The following is a 21,948-nucleotide window of genomic DNA, read 5'->3' as shown; positions in this document are numbered from 1 at the left end:
ACTTCCTCTATACCTCCATTTACATTATCTTTTCTGGTTTTTGTTGTTGTTGTTTGTTTTTTTCTTCAATGTAGGGTCTCACTTTAGCCTTGGCTGGTCTTGAATTCACTCTAGTCCCAGGCTGGCCTCAAACTACAGCAATCCTCCAACCTCTGCCTCTTAAGTGCTGGGATTAAAGGTTTTTATTACTGCAACAGGCTTACCTTCTACAGTTTTTAAAAAACAAATCCAGACACATTTCCTTTGGAAAATTTTAGCATATCTTGAAAAATGAACTCATTTTTAATATTATTCCTGATATAAAGTGTTTATCATTGAGTATGTAGTTAATACTCAAAATTCCAATTAGCTAAAGCTCTTTTCCTTTGTAGGTCTTGTTTAAAATCCACATTTAACAAATAAATATATATATTATGATGGGTTGAAATGTTTATTATGTCTCACAATCTGTAGCTGTCCTCTATTTTTCTCCCAGTTATATTTGTTGAAAAGTTTAATTATCCTATTGAGTAGAAAGGTTGGCAGAGTTTTCCTTAAAGGGCCAGGTAGTAAATGTTTTAGGCTTTGTGTGGTCTGTGTCATAGCTACTCAGCTGTGTCTCAGTAATGGGCAAGCAGTCATAGATGGTGCTGAATGGATAGCCTCAGTGAAAACACTCTTCAAATTAGGCACCTGGACAGCTTGCAAAACCTATACAAGTGCTTCCACAGCCTGGATCCTCTCTCAACATGATTTGTAGTCAGAGTCCTTGATTTTTGATGCATAAAGATGTTCCATTTCCTGCTATACCTACGGTTAGCCACTTTTTTCTTTTAGTGGCAAATGTCCTTTTGTTGGGATGTTCACTGTAACCTAGCTTTCTCAGTATGTGGTGCTGGCAACAGTTGGGGATTCTGTTTTCACTTTTAAATAAAGGTGATTTCTAGTTCATATGAATACTTCCAAGATATTCACTTCTTTAGCTCACAGCTTGCACACGCACAGATAGAATTGTCTTAGAATAATACTACCACCATGACCACCTATATATGGTCACTGAAAACATCTTTTTTTTTTTTTTTTTCCTTTCGAGGTAGGGTCTCACTCTAGCCTAGGCTGACCTGGAATTCATTATGGAGTCTCAGGGTGGCCTTGAACTCACAGCAATCCTCCTACCTCTGCCTCCCAGTGCTGGGATTAAAGGTGTGCGACACCACGCCCAGCTCACTGAAAACATCTTAAGACAATGCCAGTTACATTAATTATAGGGTGTACCTTGCTAGGGATGCACACTTTACTGCTTCAGGTTTATTGCCACTGTATATGATTTTCATACCGTCAGACGGTACATATTTTTATTGATTTAACTTTTTTGCTTTGTTTTTTCAAGGTAGAGTCTCACTCTAGCTCAGGCTGACCTGGAATTCACTGTGTAGTCTCAGGGTAGCCTTGAACTCATGGTAGTCCTCCTACCTCTGCCTCCCGAGGGCTGGGATTAAAGATGTGCACCATCACGCCCGGCCATGTTTAATTTATTTTTGATAATTAACCTAAAATTTTATTCTGAAACTTCTTGTGAGTGTATAATTTTTTCAAAAACTAAAAATGGAGGGCTGGAGAGATGGCTTAGCAGCTAGGGCTTTGCCTGCGAAGCCTAAGGACCCAGATTCAACTCCCAGTACCCACATAATGCTAGATGCAAAAGTGAAATTTTAGGGCCTGGAAGATGGCTCACCTGTTAAGGCACTTGCCTACGAAGCCTAAGGACCCAGGTTCAATTCCCAGTACCCACATAAAGCTAGATGCAAAATGGTACATGAATCGAGTTCATTTGCAGGGGCTGGAGGCCCTGACATGCCCATTTTCTTTCTTTTGCTCTTTCCCTCTGAACTTGCAAATAAATAAATAAAATATTTTTAAAATAGAAACTTTCAGCCGTTTGTGGTGGTGCCCACCTTTAATCTCAGTGCTCAGGAGGCAGAGGTAGGAGGATCACTGTGGGTTCAAGGCCACTCTGAGACTACATAGTTAATTCCAGGTCAGTCTGGGCTAGAGTGAGACCCTACCTTGAAAAACAAAAAGAAATTTTCAATCTGGTCTTAATATTTAAAATATTCAGGGCTGGGGAGATGGTTTGACTCCCCAGGACCCAGGTAAGCCAGAGGCACATTCTTTTTCTGTCTGTCCCTCTCTTAAATAAATAAATATTGAAAATAAATAAAAGAATCACGTAATTCAAACATCAGAATATAGAACTTGGGGCTGGAGAGATGACTCAGTGCTTTCCTGCCGTGCCTGAGGACCCGAGTTCGATTTCCTAGTAACCCACGTAGAGCCAGATGCACAAAGTGGAGCATTTATTTGACGTTTCTTTGCAATGACTAGGGGCCCTGATGCACCCATTCTTTCTCTCCCTTTCTCTTTCTCCTTGCAAATAAATAAAGTATTACAAAGAAAAATAAACTAAATGGAATATCTAAAGAAGAATAGGACTTGCTGGGCATGGTGGCACATACCTTTAATCCCAGCACTTGGGAGGCACAGTTAGGAACATTGCCATGAGTTTGAATCTACCCTGAATTCCAGGTCAGCCTGGGCTAGAGGGAGACCCTACCTTGAAAAAGAAAGAAAAGGGGAGGACTCAAGTCTCACTCATCTAGTTCCTGCTGTCACATTATGACTAACCTTTTAAAAAAATAACTTCTGTCCTATGGAGGACAGAAAAGCCTGAGACTTTGAGTTTGAATCTTCAGAATCCATGTTCCATGTAAACAGCTGTGCATGGTCACCCATACCTGTAATCCCACTTCTATGAGGAAAAGAGAGTGGAGAATTGCTGGGGCTCTCAAACAGCAAGCTCTGGAATCAGTAAGACTCCATCTTAATGAACAAATGGAGGAGGGGACATTTGATGATTTCCTCCATCCACTGCAGATTGTGTAATGGGTGCTGCATTAATGCAAACTGGTGCATCCATTCTAAGTCCTGTAATGAAGAACATGTGGAATTAATGGTTATTTGTGATTTACTAGCTTGAAGATACCACTTTCTCTAAAATGTTCTTGCGAATAATTTAATTCTTAAAAATTTCCTCTGGTCGTAAGAGCCTCTTTTGTGTTCCATGATCACACCATATTTATTCCTTTTACTATTTGCCATTGTCTCTAATGTTTTCTCACCTGAAGGCCTTCCCTTTTCTTGTCATATGCAGTCTACATACATCCAAGTCAGGCACTGTGTCTTCTTTAGAAAGTAGTGCTGTTTCTCCTATGTATTGCTTACTATACAGAAAACTTTATATCCAGTATCTTTTTAAAATATTTTAATTTTATTTATTTGACAGAGAGGGAGAGAGAGAATGGGCACACCAGGGCCTCCAGCCACTGCAAATGAACTCCAGACATGTGCTCCCCCTTGTGCATCTGGCTAATGTGGGTCCTGGGGAATTGAACCTGGGTTCTTTGGCTTTGCAGGCAAACACCTTAAGCACTAAGCTGTGCCTCCAGCCCATATATCCAGTATCTTAATCCTTGATGTATTTTATTTCACATGTGATTCTTCTGTGGTTGTTTTGAGTCAGGTTCTCTAGCCCAGACTGAAATAGAACTGACTCTAGCCCAGGCTGGTCTTGAACTGTTTGGTGATCTTTTACCTTACGTACCTGAGTGCTATGATTAAAAGTATGTGCTACCATACCCGGCTTCATATGTGAATTCTGTAGGTTAAATTTGCCTAGATGGATGACATCACAAAACAGTTAATTGTTATAAGAACAAGATAATTACCTAGATCTTATGATGCCTAGTCTCATGTTCTTTTTTATTTATTTTTTTATGAGAGAAAGAATTGGGGTGTCAGAGCCTCCAGCCATTGCATTCAAATTCCAGACACATGCCATCTAGCGCACACGTGCAACCTTGGTTTGTGTCACTTGTGCCTCTGGCTTACATGGGATCTGGAGACTCAAGCATGGGTTCTTAGGCTTCCCACGCAAGTGCCTTAACCGTTCAGCCATCTGTCCAGCCCTGGTCTCATATTTTACTCATTAATCCTGTACTAGTTGTGCTTGTGCACAAGACGGCTCCTCACACCTCACATTTATTTCATGAGCTCCTCTCGGCACAGGCACTTGTTACATACTGGCATCTTGTAGGACGGTGTTGTATCTCCCAGTGCTTAGCACATTGCAGATAGCTGTCAGGCAGTTACTGATGGAAGGTGATTTTGAAGGATGATGCAGTCAGGCTGAGTGTGTGGATAATATTTACACTAGAAGTCAGGGAAAAGGGGGTCTTCTTACTTAACAGATAGGTATCTATGCCACAAGGTCAGCCTAGGTGAAAGCAGTATAATGTGTGTTTAGAAAACCTTCCTCTGTGCTTCCTCCTGCTTCCTGGGCTGCAGGTGTGTGCTACCATATCAGGCTTTGGAGCATATTGTTGAGATGTTTAGAATGATTTTAATCCTGGCTAGTGAATGCACTCTATGTAGTCTCAGGGTGGCCTTGAACTCATGGCGATCCTTCTACCTCTCCCTCCCAAGTGCTGGGATTAAAGGAGTGTGCCACCATGTCAGGCTTCTGGCTAGTGAATGTACTCTACTGATAGTACAAACAAGTGAATTGTATGCTAATTCTGAGGGCCCAAAACTGGATTATTGCTTTAGGATTTTGGTCTATAAAATGAGTCCTCTAGCATAAAAGAATTCAGGTTTTGCTGGGTGTGGTGGCACACACCCACACCTTTAATATCAGAACTCGGAAGGCAGAGGTAGAAGGATCACCGGGAGTTCAGGGCCACCCTAAGACTACATAGTGAATTCCCAGTCAGTCTGAGCTAGAGTGAAACCCTACCTCAAAAAAGAAAAAAAAAAACTAAACAAAAAAAAAATTAAAAATTCAAACTATAATAATGCCTTATGATAGAATCATTGTTCATAAATAGATAAAACTAAGGTTAAAAATAAAAAAAAAGAAAGTGGGGGCTGAAGAAATAGCTTAGTGGCTAAGGCGTTTGCCTGCAAAGCCAAAGGATCCTGGTTCAATTCTCCAGGACCCATGTAAGCCAGATGCACAAGGGAGCGAAAGCATCTGGAGTTCGTTTGTAGTGGCTGAAGGCCCTGGTGTGCCCATTCTCATTCTCTCTCTCTCTCTCTCTCTTCCCCTATCTTTCTCTCTGTGTAAATAAATACAATATATTTTCAAAAGAAAGAAAGAAAAGGGGGCCTGGAGATATGGCTCAGTGATTAAGGCACTTGCCTACAAAGCCAAAGGACTCAGGTTTGATTCCCCAGGACCCATGTATTCCAGATGTACAAGATGAACAATGGAGTTCATTTGTAGTTGATGGAGGCCCTGGCTTATCCAGTCTCCCTCTCTCTCTACCTCTCTCAAATAAATTGATTAAAATATTTTTTTAAAAAGTGATTAGTGTAAATGACTTTTTTTCTTTCTAGTTTTATGAGGTGGGGGTCTCACTCTATCCCAGGCTCTTTTCCTATGTGTTTATTATTAAGGATATTTTCCGTCAGGTCACTATAACCACTGTGGAGGAGCTCAAGTTGTGATATTTACTCAGACATTCTGAATTATTAGGTGAAATATCTAGAAATACTTCAAACTAAGGTACTTTAGCAACTATGTCAGAGAGAAGGAGGTAGATAGATATAGAGAAAGCATGGGCACACTAGAGCCTCCAGCCACTGCAAACAAACTCCAGATGAATGTGCCACCTTGTGAATCTGGTTTTACATGGGTAATGGGAAATCAAACCTGGGTCTTTTGTCTTTGCTGGCAAGTGTCTTAGCCACTTAGACCATCTCTTCTGCCCACTTTAGTAACATTTCTAATTGGCAGGAAGTACAACAAAGAGTTTTCTTTTATATCATAGTTTTTTTTAAAAAAATTATCTATTTATTTGAGAGAGAGTACCTGCATTCTTTGGCTTTGCAGATAACCACTAAGCAATCCCTCCAGCCCCATCATAGTTGGGTCTTTCTGAGTTTTTTTTGTTTTTGTTTTTGTTTGTTTGTTTGCTTTTTGGTTTTTTGAGGTAGGGTCACACTCTAGTCCAGGCTGACCTGGAATTCACTATGGAGTCTCAGGGTGGCCTTGAACTCACTGCAATCCTCCTACCTCTGCCTCCGAGTGCTGGGATTAAAGGCATGTGCCACCACGCCTGGCTATAATTTTTTTTTTAATTTCTTAAAAAATATTATTTGTAAGCACACAGAGAGAAATAGAAATAGAGAATATGAATGAGAATGGGTACATCAGATTCTCTTGCTACTGCAAATTCCAGGTGCATGCACCACTTGTGCATCTGGCTTTATGTGGGTTCTGGGAAATTGAATCCAAGTCATCAGGCCTTTCAAGAAATGCCTTTAACCACTGTGCGGTCTTCCCATTCCTGGACATTTCATTTGAGTATGCCAATGTTAAATCTCTAAAAGAATAACTTGGAAGTGGTATGCTGTAGGCATTTCATGTAGATCAAGAAGAGTTGGTGTAGGGGTTGGAGAGATGGCTTAGTGGTTAAGCACTTGCCTGTGAAGACTAAGGACCCTGGTTCGAGGCTCCATTCCCCAGGACCCACGTTAGCACAAGGGGGCGCATGCATCTGGAGTTTGTTTGCAGTGGCTGGAGGCCCTGGTGTGCCCAATCTCTCTCTCTCCATCTGCTCTTTCTCTGTTACTCTCAACTAAATGAATAAAATATAAAAATAAAAAAAGAGTTGGTGTACAGTCTCTTAGTTCATTTGCTCTGCTTTTTGTTTTTTAAATCCGAAGAAGGGTCTCACTCCAGCTCAGGCTGACCTGGAATTCACTATGTAGTCTTAGGCTGGTCTTGATGAAACTCCTACCTTTTCTTCCTGAGTGCTGGGATTTAAGGTATCCCACCCAGTTTATCTCCACTTTGAAGACAGATGAATGAAGAAAACTCATCCAGATTTTAATCATAGCCCATCCTACTCCTCTACTCAAATAGTACTTTTAAAGCCGGGTGTGGTGGCGCACACTTGTAATCTCAGCACTTCGGAGGCAGAGGTAGAAGGATCGCCATGAGTTCAAGGCCACTCTGAGATTCCAGAGTGAATTCCAGATCAGCCTGGACTACAGCGAGACCTTACCTCACCAAAAAAAATAATTAATTAAAAAATAAATAAGAAGTGCTTTTGTTTCCTCTCTAAATGTCGCCCTTCAGTGATACAATTCAGCGTCAACGCAGACGCAGCAGTGTCCTAGTCTTACTGTGCCGTGCACAGCCCATGTGGGGATGGGATTGATCGTGCTGTAACATTAGCTTGTTCTGCACTTTCTTAAAGGCTGTGGCTCAGATTTGAGGTAGTTTTGTTTTCTTCATTACATTATTACTACATGACATTATTTCCTTGATTAGAACACATATGTTAATTTAGTCAAGACATAATTTAAAATGATTTTTTTTCCTGGTTTTTCAGAGTAGCATTTCACTATAACCAAAGCTGACCTGGAATTCACTATGTAGACTCAGGATAGCCTTGAACTCATGGTGATCCTCCTACCTGTACCTCCCAAGTGCTGGGATTAAAGGTGGACACCACTTGTCCAGCTAAAATGAGTTATTAGAATTATGATTTTTTTAACCATATGTAACTTAGAACACATGTAGAATGTTGATGCTTTAGAGAATACATATTTTTAAAATCTTTATTTTTTCTCAAGTTTTAAAAACATTTTCTATGATTATAAAAAATATCCCATGGTAATACACTCCCTCCCCCCCTTTTCCCCTTTGAAATTTCATTCTCCATCATATCCCCTCCCCATCTCAATAAGTCTCTTTTATTTTGATGATGTGATCTTTCCCTCCTCTTAATGATGGTCTTGTGTAGGTAGTGTCAGACACTATGAGGTCATGGAAATCGAAGCCATTTTGTGTCTGGAGGGAGCACGTTTTAAGGAGTCCTGCCCGCCCTTTGGCTCTTACATTCTTTCCGCCACCTCTTCCGCATTAGACCCTGAGCCTTGGAAGGTGTGATCGAGATGTTACTCGGTACTCTAGTCACTTCTTTCCAGCACCATGATACCTTCTGAATCATCCCAAGGTCACTGCCATCTGAAGAGAGAAGATTCTCTACCCAAAGTGAGAGTAGCGTTGAATATAAGGGTATGAATATTAAGAGAAGTGCTTACTGGGCAGTTTGATAAGCATGGTATATACACTTATCCAGACATCAGCAGATGTTACACCCCGAGGGCTCATGACTACCTCTGTTTTAAGGAAGGAAGGGAGGAGGGTACTTAATAGGTTGGTATTGTATATATGTAAGTAGAAGAATAGATTAACGGGGTGAAAAGGCCCAAAGTGAGGTCAGGGGAGGAGACTGAGTAAAGGAAAGTTGGAGGGAAGACTAATCAAGATCTAAGAGGATATAAATAAATCATATGGAATCCTCCGATTTTGGACAATGGAACACTCAGGAGCCGTAGATCATTGCCAGAAAATTTTCAGTGCCAGGGATAGGATACCTTTCAGTGAGTTGTTGGCCAGGGAGGTCGCTGATGCCCCCAAAACATTATAGGCCATTGCCGAGGCCCTTGGTTTCCCACCAGGAAATGGTAAGACCCTATTGCTGAAGACTCCCACATACTTGGGCTGCAAGGCCACTGAGAAATCCTGCTGGAAATGAGCTGATAACCTCCTCCATGTACACCAGCTGACAGAAAGCTGAAAGAAGCCATTCTACATGCAGTTCAGTGAGAGAAAGAGATACCACCAGTGAAGATACTCAATAGTGGACACTGCAAGCCTTATAATTGGCCAACCAGGCCAAATGAGCCAACGGGTGCAATAGTGGCATGTCTGTTAGTGGAAACCAACTGTCCTCCAATTGAACTGGAGGCCCGCTCCAAGGGAGGGAATACATCCCTGATACTGAAAACTTAAAACAGGGATTGTCATGAGAATACATATTTTATATGGCAGTAAATATGCCATTTCAAGTTTTACTTGATGCCTTCTTTCACTGTTGGTTATCAGTCTAAAGCAGGAATGGTTTTCAAAGTATCTGGAATAGTAGCACTAGTATCTGTCTCCTGGGAACCTGATAAGAGGTGTTGATTCTCAAGCCCACTTGCAACCTGCAGAATCAGCATCACTGGAATAGTCACCCAGCAGCCTCCAAGGCTTCTCCTTCCTGTTGCTATCTGGGAATCACTGCTTTAAGGCTCTGTTCTGGTAATTTACACCACATGACCAACACAGTCTGCTACCCTTCTTTTTTTTTTTTTATTATTTATTTGAGAGAGAAAGAATGGGTGTGCCAGAACTGCTAGCTACTGCAAATGACCTCCAGAAGCATGTGCCACCATGTGTATTTGATTTACATAGGTCCTAGGGAATTGAACCTGGGTCCTTTGGCTTCACAGGCCAGTGTCTTAACCCTTAAGCCATCTCTCCAGCCTTTCTTCTTTTCTTTTCTTTTCTTTTCTTTTCTTTTCTTTTCTTTTCTTTTCTTTTCTTTTCTTTTCTTTTTTCTTTTCTTTTCTTTATTTTGGTTTTTCGAGGTAGGGTCTCTAGTCCAGGCTGATCTGAAATTCACTATGTAGTCTCAGGGTGGCCTCAAACTCACAGAGATCCCCCTACCTCTTCCTCCCAAGTGCTGGAATTAAAGACATATGCCATCATGTCCCATCTTTTTCTTTTATATTAAAAGTCATAGAATGAACACATTCCTTAATAGGGAAGCTTGCTCTTTTAAGAGTATAATGCGCACTACTTTTTTTGGGGGGGGGTGAGGCAAAGTTTTATTGGGTAAAAAAGACAGATCTGCACCCCAGATGTCAGGATCTCAGGATGCAGCCCTGGACTGTCAGCTTTTTTTTTTTTTTTTCCAAGGTAGGATCTCACTTTGGTCTAGTGGTCCAGGCTGACCTGGAGTTCATTATGTAGCCTCAGGGTGGCGATCCTCCTACCTCTGCTGCTTGAGTGCGGGGATTAAAGGCGTGCGCCACCACGCTTGACAACCCATTGATACTTTTTTTTTAAATTTTTATTAGCATATCCCATGGGCATTGATACTCTTATTTTCAAGCTAGCACATAGTTAATTTTTTATTATGTGAAACTATCACATATTTTAAAATTAATTTTTAAAAAATGTGTGGGTTATTTATTTTGAATTACCTGTAGGACAAACACAATTTAAAAAATTATTTATTTATTTGAGAAAGATGTATATATAGAGAGAGAGAATGGGTGTACTAGGGCCTCTAGCCACTGCAAATGAGCTCCAGATGCATGCGCCCCCTTGTGCATCTGGCTTATGTGGGTCCCAGGGAATTGAACCAGTGTCCTTATTAGGCTTCTCAGGCAAACGCCTTAACCACTAAGCCATTTCCCCAGCCCTGACAAACACTGTTTTAAGTTAGGCTGTCACCATATTTGTGACAGCTATCAACTCATTTTGATGGATTGAAAATGAATAGTTAGAGCTGATTCCTGTGTTCGTGATCCTTCTCATGTCTGAAATGCTTTAAAAAAGGTGGTGTGGTTTGCTTATCTGTTAGTGCGCGTTGAAGCCGTAGCAGGTTATACATACTTTGTGTTACTATGGATAATGCACGTTAAGAGTAACTGTTAGCTGGGGGACACAAAAACTAGGTCAGAGATAGCTCTGTGATGTAAGTAAGACTTGGGTATATAACTTAATTTTGATAAACGAGACTCAATAGTCCCCTTACTGTTGATGCACTCCTGGGGAGAGCTGACTGTTCTTTCTCATGTCAGACTTGTCATATGTCTCTAAGTGGCCCTAGTTCTGACGGGGATAGCCTGTTGACAGGTTATCTCTAATTGACATTTTTAAATTCCCACCAGGTTAACTTAACTCATTTTGTGCTATTATTAAAATTTAGTTTTATGCAAATTCATTTTACATTTGATTATTTTTTGAATTTCAGGATGGTGAGGAAGAAGAAAATGAGAAAGGTATGTTTGACGCTAAGTAGAGTTTCAGAAATGCTGACATTTAGAAAAGTAAATTACGTGAAAATAAACATTCTTACTTGAAATCTTAGTTTTAGAATAACAAGTTTATTATCAAATGTATCAATTTAGTGAATTAAGTTAGCATCTAGCTTTAATTTTTCAATTGGTTTTAATTTTCTTTTGAACTTAACATAAGTTCTGATAGTACATATCAGTTACTGTAGTGAACAATGCCATTTTTCACTTTCATTCTAAATTTACTTTTGCAATAACTTGTAGCATACGGTAAGTTGATTATAAGTATCCTCAAGACTGACACTACAGTAACTACTATGTGCTTGCTGGATGAAGTCTTAGCAGATGACTCAGTGGATTTTAAAAATTGTAAACAACCAGGAAAGTGACGTTGTATTTACTGCTTAGAGAAGCTGTCACATGGTTTTCTGACACTTAGTGGTTTGGGAGAACAATCTCACCCAATGAAATTACAGGCACAACAGTACCAATATATGTGGTCACTATGAGGTTGAATTCTTGGACAGAAGTCACCTTCCCTCTGTGGACTAGAAAGGACATGGAGCAGGCAGGAAGCAAGCCTAGAAGCACGGATGATGTGAAGCCACTGACTGGAGTCTCAGAAGGCCTTTCTCTTCAGTGTGAATTGAAGACTTCTTTGAACATGGTAGTTGGGGACTACCTGGACAGGGCGAAGACCAGAAACAACCCACTTCTGTGATGAGCAGGAGCATCTTTGGAGCCTTGTGTCGTAGTTTTTCCGTTCTGTTCTGGACTACGCAGGAATTGAAGAGTCAAAACAATGGATGGGCTCTGAGATACTTTGAAGACTGTTCTCAGATGTGACTTTCCCAGAAGTCATCCAAGGAGTTATGAAGGTCATGAGGATTAAATCCCAACATGAGTTGATCATCGACTAACTAATCTGTTTGTCACTATCCCATGGAGGAAAAACCTCTCCAGATGCCACTAACTTAGAGCCAGGAATGAAGAGCCTGACCTCCAGGACAGCTCCACTTCTGTGCTGTTGCTTTATGTTTGTGTGTAGAGATTTTCCATGAAGAATAAGTGATCCGGGTAAAGGATTGTTGCTGTTAGTTAATACCCTTGTGTTTCTTCCCTCTAACCTTCCATCAGTGCTAATAACTGGCTTTATATTTTCTAGGTCCTATTCTAGCTTATGAATATGAAATTGTTTAAACTTCTTATTTTGCCATATTTATTCCTGTTAAATCCTCTTAGATGTAGCAGGTTCTGGTGATGGTACACAAGAAGTATCTAACCCTCTTCCTTCAGAAGGGAGCCTAGCTGAGGCTGATCACACAGCTCACGAAGAGATGGAAGCTAATGCGACTGTGAAAGAAGCTGAGGATGACAACATCTCGGTCACAATCCAGGCTGAAGATGCCATCACTCTGGATTTTGATGGTGATGACCTCCTAGAAACAGGTAAAAATGTGAAAATTACAGATTCTGAAGCAAGTAAGCCAAAAGATGGGCAGGACGCCATTGCACAGAGCCCGGAGAAGGAAGCCAAGGATTATGAGCTGAATGCCAACCATAAAGATGGTAAGAAGGAAGACTGCGTGAAGGGTGAGCCTGTCGAGAAGGAAGCCAGAGAAAGTTGTAAGAAAGCAGAAGCTGGAGACAAAGAAAAGGATACTTTGAAGAAAGGGCCCTCGTCTACTGGGGCCTCTGGTCAAGCAAAGAGGTTTGTTTTTCTATGTCAGTTCTTTACGATACTGAATTCCAGCATTCAATAAGATCGCGCTACATTAAGGGGGTGGCTTCAAGACCGTATACGATAATTAGTGTCTTATGATCCTGCCTATACTATTTTTGACCGTCATAAGTTACTTTTTAAAAATTTCAAGATCTTCGTAATATGCAGTGTATCCTACTGATTGCATTGTCGAATTGTCAGCATATATTTATTTTTTGTTTTTGTTTTTTTGTTTTTTTTTTCAAATTGACAATTTTTTTTTGTTTTATTTTTTAAAATCCTTGATGATGGTTAATGAACAACTATCAGTTCTAAGAAAAAATGAAGTCAAGTCCCAATCCTGAAATCTGGAGAAGATGGCCATATATCCACTGAATAGAATTGTCAGAAAATCTAGATCTTCAGGCATCTTGGGGAAACTCAGTGCAAGAATCCTAAGGGAGTCATTTGTTCAAATAACCTGACTTAGGCTTTTGGAATTGTTAATTTGTATGAATAGCATTAGTTTACAATTTAGTCAATATCAAATTGTTCGATTTTTTTTTTTTTGTTTTGTTTTCAATTTTTTTCTGGTGATTTGCCTCTGTAGCTCTTCAAAGGAATCTAAAGACAGCAAGACATCATCTAAAGATGACAAAGGTAATGGATTTTTCCCCCATTTATTTCATAGATAATATTGCATACTTTCCACTAAAAAGTTACAGTTGTCTGGTGTCTCCTTTAACATTTAGTCCTTAGACTTTTATTGACAGAATGCAAGTTTTGGATAACCTTCATGTAACCTCTGGTATTAAATCAATTACAGCAAATCCTGTGATTAAAACTTTATTCTGTAGTTATTTTGTAAAGTAGAATTGAGTATGGTAAAAATCTTTCGATGGGAGCTGGGCTTGGTGGTGCATGTCTTTAATCCCAGCATTTGGGAGGTAGAGGCAGGAGGATTGCCATGAGTTCAAGGCCTGCCTGAGACTATATTGTGAATTCCAGGTCAGCCTGGGCTAGAGTGAGACCCTACCTTGAAAAAAAAAAAAATTCCAGGAAGACATTTATCTACTTTATTCTAAGCAGCTGTATTGGATATTAACAGATACTTTATTTTCTTTAATTTTTGAAATATTTTGTCTTTATTTGGCTTGAATATGAGCCCATCCATTTCCGCGTTCTAAGATGAAATGTATATCTAATAAATAATAGTGGATATTTCTGGGGTCTATTATTTAAAAGAAAGCAAAAGCTGGGGAAGTGGCTGTCTTGGTAATATGCTTGCCATGCAAGTGTGAGGATGTGAATTTGGATCCCCACCACTCACAGAAAGCCAGGTACAAAGCCCACACCCGTGATCCCAGTGCTGGGGAGACAGAGATGGGGGATCTCTAGGGCCATTTGGCTAGTTAATATAGTGAAATTTCTGAGCTCCAAGTTCAGTGGACAGCAGCAGTCTTGAGCTCTTGAGAGGGTGAGATAGGAGGATCACTGTGAGTTTAAGGCCAGTCTGAGAACACTACATAGTGAATTCCAGGTCAGCTTGGGCTTAGAGCAAGACCCTACCTCAAAAAAAAAAAAAAAAAAAAAAAGTTGGGGAGTAATTAGATTCCTGACACTGACCTGGCCTCCAGGCCTCTACATGCTAACACACCTGCAAGTGTGAACACACACGACAGGCAAAGTCAGTTACTAACATTTGGTTTTACTTTGTTCTTTAAATCAAGGCATTTATTAAAATGTTTATTTAAGCTGGGCGTGGTGGCACATGCCTTTAATCCCAGCACTCAGAGGTAGGAGGATTACTGTGAGTCGAGGCCACCCTGAGCCTACATAGTGAATTCCAGGTCAGCCTGGACTAGAGTGAGACTCTACCTTGAAAAACCAAAAACCAAACAAACAAAAATGCTTATTTGTTTGAGAGAGAGTGAAAGACAGACAGAGAGAATGGGTGCACCAGGGCCTTCAGCTGCTGCAAACAAACCCCAGATTCATGTGCCCTCTTGTGCATCTGGCTATGTGGGTCCTGAGGAATTGAACCTGGGTGCTTTTGCTTTGTAGGCAAGCGCCTTAACCACTAAGCCGTTTCTCCAGCCCTAGTGTAATATTTTTATGCCTCAGAATATATGCCCTAATTTGACTTATTTTGGTTTGAGAGTTGTCTTAAAGGAAAATAATGTTATCTTTCAGTAAGTTTCAAGATGCAGTATTTACTTTAAAACTTTTATATTTTATTTTTATTTGAGAGAGATACAGAAATATGCAGGTAGAGAGAAAGAGCCACTGCAAACAAACTCCTGATGCATGTGTTCCCTTGTGCATCTGCTCATGTGGGTCCTGGGGAGTTGAACCCTGGGTCCTTTGCAGGCAAGCACCTTAACCACTAAGTCATCTCTCCAGCCCTTACTTAAAAAAAAAATTATTGTACAATGTATTGTACAGTAATCCTGTGAGATAAGGACATTTTCATATATGTGTATTGAACATTGAGCATGTTCCTCTCATAACCTCTTAAGGTGCAATATTTGACTGGTTCTGTTATGGGGAAATAGCTAATTATCTCATGTTCATTAGCTATGTCTGTGTGTGTATATATATATAGCTTTATCTTTTTCATTGGCTTTGACTTAAAGAATATTTTATAAATCATTTTAAAGGAAACAAACTGCAATTAGATACTTGAAAGCCCTAAAATACCTCGTGTGTGTCTAAAGGGGGATGTGTACATCCACTATGACTTAGTGTGTTTTATTGGTATATATTAATAGTAAGGAAGTTGACTTGATTTAGTAGTTGACATTTGCAATATCCATGTCTTTTACAAGTTGTTAATAAGATACAAAAATTTACACAGTTTTATCCTTTAAAATTAGAAGCTTAGTAGTCTTGGTTAAATAGTTTTTTATTTTCTTTCATTAAAATTTGTCTTTTACTGTGAGTAGATAACTATCTATTCCCAAGTTTTCACTGGTTGCACATAGATGCACAGACTTGTAGGTTTTATTTCCTAGTAGTCATTGCATAGAAAATCCCCAGCCATGAGTATTTGAAATGTTTGGCTCAAGTGGGTATTGTCTCCTGTCCCTGTAGGTCTATACTGAGTAGTTTTTCAAAGTATTTTTACGTATTTATTTGCCAGCAGAGAGGGGGAGAGGAGGAAGTGCATGCTAGGGCCTCTAGCCACTACAAATGAACTCCAGAAGAACATGCCACTTTGTGCATCTAGTTTTATGTGGGTACTGGGGCATGGAACCCAGGCTGTCAGGCTTTGCAGGCAAGTGCCTTTCATAGCTGAGCTATTGCTCCAGCCCCTGAGTAGTTTTTCAGCTGTTGACGTCTGTGACATGTAACTGTAAAGCCTTGGCATTTTTCCTTTTTCTATCCCTGTTACATAAAATAGTATGACGTTTTAGAAGTTGTTCCTTCTGTCATGGCACCAAAGTATGAAAAACACTAAAGGATGACTAATTAGGCTTGTCTTTTTAGGGTGTGTGTGTGTATGCCATATATTTACCTGTGTAAATTACTTTGAGACTGCTAGTCTTAATTCTTGTGATTGTTTTAGATCGTTCTATTAGCTCTAGGGTTATTCAGTGGCCTAATTCCCATTTTATGTTACTATTTGTCTAAAAGAAAGGTGACTGTCAGTCTTTTTAGTGCCATTTAAATTATTAAAAAGCTTTGTTTCCTGTCAGTTTGCTGGTTTACACCTTTAATCCCAGCAATTGGAAGGCTGAGGCTGGAGGATCACCTTGAGTTTAAGGCCAGCTTAGGCTCAGAGTGTATTCCAGGTCAGCCTGGTCTTAAGCAAGACCCTGACCAAAACTAAAAAGGAAAGAAAAGTTTGTTCTCTCCTCTGACTTTTCCCTCTTCCACTCCAATTTCTCAGAACCTTAAAATTCATAACAGATAAGCATATAAGCAGTCTTTTCATCCCTAGAGGACTGCTTTGTGATAACTCAGTTTCATGTAGTGGCAGAGTAAATTGTTAAAATTTGATAGAAAAAGTCTAAGACATAGTTGATTTTTTTTTTCACCCACTTTGTTTTGCAATTCATGCTACAGGGAGTGTATGGATTTGTTTTTTAATTACTTATTGTTTTATTTGGATGATAGTGAATTCATAAGATTTTGAATATAGTAAGGTTATACTTACCAATGAAATGAGAGAGGATTTTGAAGTTGAAAAGAGTGTGTGACCCTTAAAATTTATTTAAGATACTTCAACATCCATCTTAAATCTATTCTAGGAAGTTCAAGTAGCACTAGTGGGAGCAGTGGAGGCTCAACTAAAAATATCTGGGTTAGTGGACTCTCTTCTAATACCAAAGCTGCTGACTTGAAGAACCTCTTTGGCAAATATGGAAAGGTACATTCTTTATACCTCTTAATCCATCTCTTTAGTATCTCCACTTGAAACAGATTGCCTTCAAAAAATGATGTAAATACTCTAATCCTTTATGTCTCTTAGGACTATTGTAGGCATAATTATTGAGTTCTGAGGTTATGGTAGGTTAGGGTTAAGAGTTGAATGATATTTTATCATTTCATCTTAGACCTGAATGAAGAGGACTGGTTTATTCATTATGTTTTTTTTTCTTGTACCTGGAAGAGAATCTGGCACATTGCTGAGACTCATTTGGTCATCTTGAAAATACAAGTAGACTATTATTTGGTCATCGAATACATAAATTATAGGGGGAAACAAATATGCCATTGATGGAGAAAACTGTAAAATGCGCTCATGCACATGTGTGTGTTATTTAATCAGAAGTTGGGCCTAGGAGAATAACGTATTCATCAAAAATGCTTGTCTTGTAATCATGAGGACCTGAGTTTGATCCCCAGAACCCGTGTAAAAATGCTAGATGTTGTGCCGTGTGCCTGTAATACCATTAATGAGGAGGCAGAAACAGGATCCCTCGATTGGAAAGCCTCAGGCCAAGATGGCTTGTTTTAGCGAGGAGGGAGGACATTCCTAAGGGTGATATATCTGAGACTGTCTTCTGACTTCCATGTGCCTGCGTACACATATATCCCTCCCACTCACAAGCACATGGATACTTGCACATAAAAGTGTGAGAACCAGATGTGGTGACTCATGCCTTGGGAGGTTGAGGTAGGAGGATCACTGTGAGTTCGAGGTCTTTATGAGAATACAGAGTGAGCTCTGCCTGGGCTAGAATGGGACACTTGTTCCTCAGTATTGTGAAGGAGTGTGGATTAAGACAGAAAAAAAAAAGAAAGAAAGAAAGGAAAGGTGGGCATTGCCGGCCATAGTGGCACATGCGCTTAATCCCAGCCCTCAGGAAGCTGGGTAGTTGGATCACTGTGAGTTCAAGGCCTCCCTGACAATACAGAGTGAATTCCATGTCAGCCTGAGCTAGAGTGAGGACCCTACTTCGAAAAACCAAAAAAAAAAAAATGGGCGGGGGGACAGCATTACTGTGGTCATTCATTAGGAATAATTTCTCAGGCATTAAGGAAAGACATCAAAGAAGTACCTATCAGAATATTCACTTAATAGCTGTTACATTGTACTGCAGTGCACACTGTCCTCCCTCAGTCTTTTAGACTTATGATTTAGTTTAACATTTATATAATATTTATTTAACTTACTCTAATATAAGATCTTTGTGAGCAGAGACCTTATATACTGTACTTTGTGTACATGGTATGGCTTTAAATGCTCATTCAAATATTGTAAATAAGCATTAACGAATGTGTCAAGAACCCATCCCACTGATTTTAGGAGGGATTTTTCTTCTTTCATTAGAAAGTCCCCTGAGCACAGGGGCTTCCTTAAGATATCAGAAATAACACCAAGAATTGCAGTTTATACTCAGTAGTGGTATCTCTGTACTCACATTTTTAAAAAAAAAAAATTTATTTATTTACTTGAGAGTGACAGATAGAGAAAGAGGCAGATAAAGAGAGGGAGAATGGGCACACCAGGGCTTCCAGCCACTGCAAATGAACTCCAGACGCTTGCGCCCCCCTTGTGAATCTGGCTAATGTGGGTCCTGGGGAATTGAGCCTTGAACCAGGGTCCTTAGGCTTCACAGGCAAACGCTTAACCACTAAGCCATCTCTCCAGCCCTCGTTTTGTTTTTTGTTGTTTTTTTTTTTAAGAGAAAGAGATATATAGAGAGAGCAGAGAAAAATTGGCATGCCAGGGCCTCCAGCCACTGCATTCAAACTCCAGATGCATGTGCCATCTAGTATGCATGTGCAACTTTGTGTGCTTGCATCACATTGTGCATCTGGCTTATGTGGGACCTGGAGAGTAGAACATGGATCCTTTGACTTCATAAGCAAGCACCTTAACTGCTAACCCATATCGCTCTAGCCCAGGCTGACCTGAATGGAATTCACTATGTAGTATCAGGGTGGCCCTGAACTCAAGAGTGATCTTTGTATCTCAGCCTCCTGAGTCCTGGGATTAAAGATGTGCGCCACTACACCTGGCTTTTTTTCCCCTCTGTGTAATTTATTTTTAATAATGTTGGTAGAGTTGCACAAGCAATACTTGGCAGTTTCTTAGTTAGGATCACAGCTATACGAGGATACCATCCTTTGGATAATGGGACTGCAAACTTACTGAATTGCTGAAGTGCAAACCCCACACTGTGGAAGCCCTGAGTCCCTGTCGACCTCTTCCTGGCATTCTTCTCACTTGTCCATCCCTGCTTTGTCTCTATCCATCCACTAGAATTGAAATTATTTGCTAGATTTCTATTGATACAAATTCTGAAAGCAAATAGATGTAGTATCTTACAAGTTTTGTGGTGTACTTTAAAAAAAATATGTAATTTGTTTATTTGAGAGAGAGTGGGAGAGAATGGGTGTGTCAGGGCTCTAGCTACTTCAAATGAACTCCAGATGCATGTGCCCCTTGTGCATCTGGCTTATGTGGGTCCTGGAGAATCGAACCAGGATCCTTTGGCTTTGCAGGCAAGCGCCTTAACCGCCAAGCCATCTCTCCAGCCCCCTTATGGTACACTTTTTTTTTTAATGCATATTTTACGAAGGCACTCCTGGGAAAGTGTTAGGACTCCTCTGTATACTCTTTATAGGAAATCCAGGGTGTGCCTATGGTGAGAAAACTGGTTCAGGTCCCGTGTCTTACCTTTTGCTAGTTGTATTGTCACTTTACTCATGGGGCTAGTGTGGTGTGGATATTGGGGCAAGGGAAATAGATAGATAAATACAAATAAGTAGGATAAATTGTTTTTTTGACACTTTAAATTATTCCTGTGATTACTAAGTACCTATTGGTAAGGCAGATTGTGATGACATGAACATGAAGCGATACCCACCCAGACTGTCCTGTACTAGTATGTCCTCACTGTCCTTTAAGTTGAACAGTCTGTTTAGAAATGTGCATGTTTGTGAAGTATAAAACTCTCTAAAGGACAATCTTGTTTTATAGGTTCTAAGTGCAAAGGTAGTTACAAATGCTCGAAGTCCTGGGGCAAAATGCTATGGCATTGTGACTATGTCTTCCAGCACAGAGGCGTCCAGGTGCATCGCACACCTTCACCGCACAGAGCTGCATGGACAACTGATTTCTGTTGAAAAAGTAAGCTTGCCTACCTGTTTATGAAAGGAGACTAACTTGAGGGACAGTATAGGTTAAGTATTTCACGACTGAAAAATCCACAAGCTTAAGATGTTCTGCGTTCATCAGTGGTCAGTAGTTTTGATTTTGGAGCATTTCAGGTTCTCTGATTAAGATGTTCAACTAATAAAATCGATGTAATTATTCCAAAATCCAAAATGTGAAACCATCCTAGTCCAAACATCTCAGATAAGGAACATTTAATGTAGTGGTGATTTACTATGATTGCCAGGGATGGTGGTTCACACTGGAACCCTAGCAATTATGAGGTAGAGGTAGGAAGGTCACGAGTTTAAGACCAGCCTGGGCTACATAGCTCCAGGCCAGCCAAGGCTGGCCCAAAACTCACAGTCTTCCTATGTCTGTTTCCAAGTTCTGGGATTACAAACATGTTGAGCCACACCCAGTTCAACAGTTTTTATAGTCATGGATATGCTACCTTAAACCTTATAGGTTTGTTTTTGTTTAAACTTTCAGGTAAAGGGTGATCCTTCTAAGAAAGAAATGAAGAAAGACAATGATGAAAAGAGTAGTTCAAGAAGCTCTGGAGATAAAAAAACTATGAGTGATAGAAGTGGCAAGTAAGGACTCTCCCTCTCGTCCATGGTGTTGATGGTTGAGCCCAGGGCCTCCAGCTTGCTGTACAAGCGCTCTTCAGCAGTCTATACCTCTAGCCCTGTCTTTCTGAGACAGTCTCTATAATCTGCCTGGGGCAGACTTGAATTCATAGTCATCTTGCCTCAGCCTTCTGAATAGCTGTGATACTTGGGAGGCAGAGGTAGGATGATTGCTGTGAATTCCAGGCCACCCTGAAACTATAGCCTGGGCTACAGCGAGCCCCTACCTCAAAAATAAAAAATCGTTCTTAGTCTGTTCCTCCTCTCCCCATGTCTAGGACACAAGCGTCTATCAAAAAAGAAGAGAAAAGGTCATCTGAGAAATCTGAGAAAAAGGAAAGCAAAGATGTTAAGAAAACAGAAGGTAAAGATGAGAAGACTGATAATGGAACAAGTGGCCCAACCTCAGAATCTATTAAAAAAACTGAAGAAAAGAAGCGAATAAGTATGCTATATTTCCTTTTTTCAATGCCTTTTGAATGTACCTTATGTCTTACTACTGTGTATACTGGAAGAGAAAACTTGATATTGCATAGTCCAGATGAATATTGAAACTTGATTGCTAATTGCCTGTGGTAGAAAAGGAAGTTGAATAGGACTGTCTTCTAAGCTCCCTGACTTGACTGTTAAGCTGAGCTGACTTGGGCTGGGGATATAGCACAGAAACAAACAAAAAAACCTCCTGAGATCATTTATATTATCTATAGTAAACTATTTGGAAGTTTTGCATTTAAGTTAGAAAAAGTAGGTTTTTAATTTTATGTATTTTGAATATCTATATTAACTCCACATTCTTACTTATACTCCTTTTCAGCAGAATTTTTAAAAAGACATATGCTTATTTTTAAAAAAATGAAAATATATGTGTGTGTGTGTTTTTCTTAGGTTCAAAAAGTCCAGGACATATGGTAGTGTTAGACAAAACCAAGGGAGATCATTGTAGACCATCAAGAAGAGGAAGATATGAGAAAGTAAGTCTTCCAGTGGATGTCCTATGTACTGTTTGTACTATTGCCACAAGATAGTTCGGTCACTGAACCATT

At 40.0% G+C, this 21,948-nt stretch overlaps 1 protein-coding gene across 11 annotated transcripts in view; it reads left to right on the top strand.

The window, feature by feature from the left end:
- The window catches only part of Sltm (SAFB like transcription modulator), a 63,539-nt gene that overhangs the window by 27,018 nt on the left and 14,573 nt on the right, over window positions 1-21,948 (top strand). For 3 of the 11 annotated variants that reach the window (XM_045160351.1, XM_045160350.1, XM_045160349.1), the window contains 8 exons: window positions 10,920-10,947; window positions 12,433-12,673; window positions 13,275-13,324; window positions 16,918-17,036; window positions 20,100-20,249; window positions 20,766-20,869; window positions 21,184-21,350; window positions 21,791-21,876. In XM_045160351.1, coding sequence (XP_045016286.1) covers window positions 10,920-10,947; window positions 12,433-12,673; window positions 13,275-13,324; window positions 16,918-17,036; window positions 20,100-20,249; window positions 20,766-20,869; window positions 21,184-21,350; window positions 21,791-21,876 — 945 coding nt within the window. Of the gene's footprint in view, window positions 1-10,919; window positions 10,948-12,204; window positions 12,674-13,274; window positions 13,325-16,917; window positions 17,037-20,099; window positions 20,250-20,765; window positions 20,870-21,183; window positions 21,351-21,790; window positions 21,877-21,948 lie in introns of all 11 variants that reach the window. The other 8 variants (XM_045160347.1, XM_045160345.1, XM_045160344.1 and 5 more) reach the window with 3 other exon arrangements.

Source organism: Jaculus jaculus, chromosome 10, assembly GCF_020740685.1.
Source record: "Jaculus jaculus isolate mJacJac1 chromosome 10, mJacJac1.mat.Y.cur, whole genome shotgun sequence".
Classification (NCBI taxonomy): domain Eukaryota; kingdom Metazoa; phylum Chordata; class Mammalia; order Rodentia; family Dipodidae; genus Jaculus; species Jaculus jaculus.
This window is presented reverse-complemented; position numbering and strand designations above follow the sequence as displayed.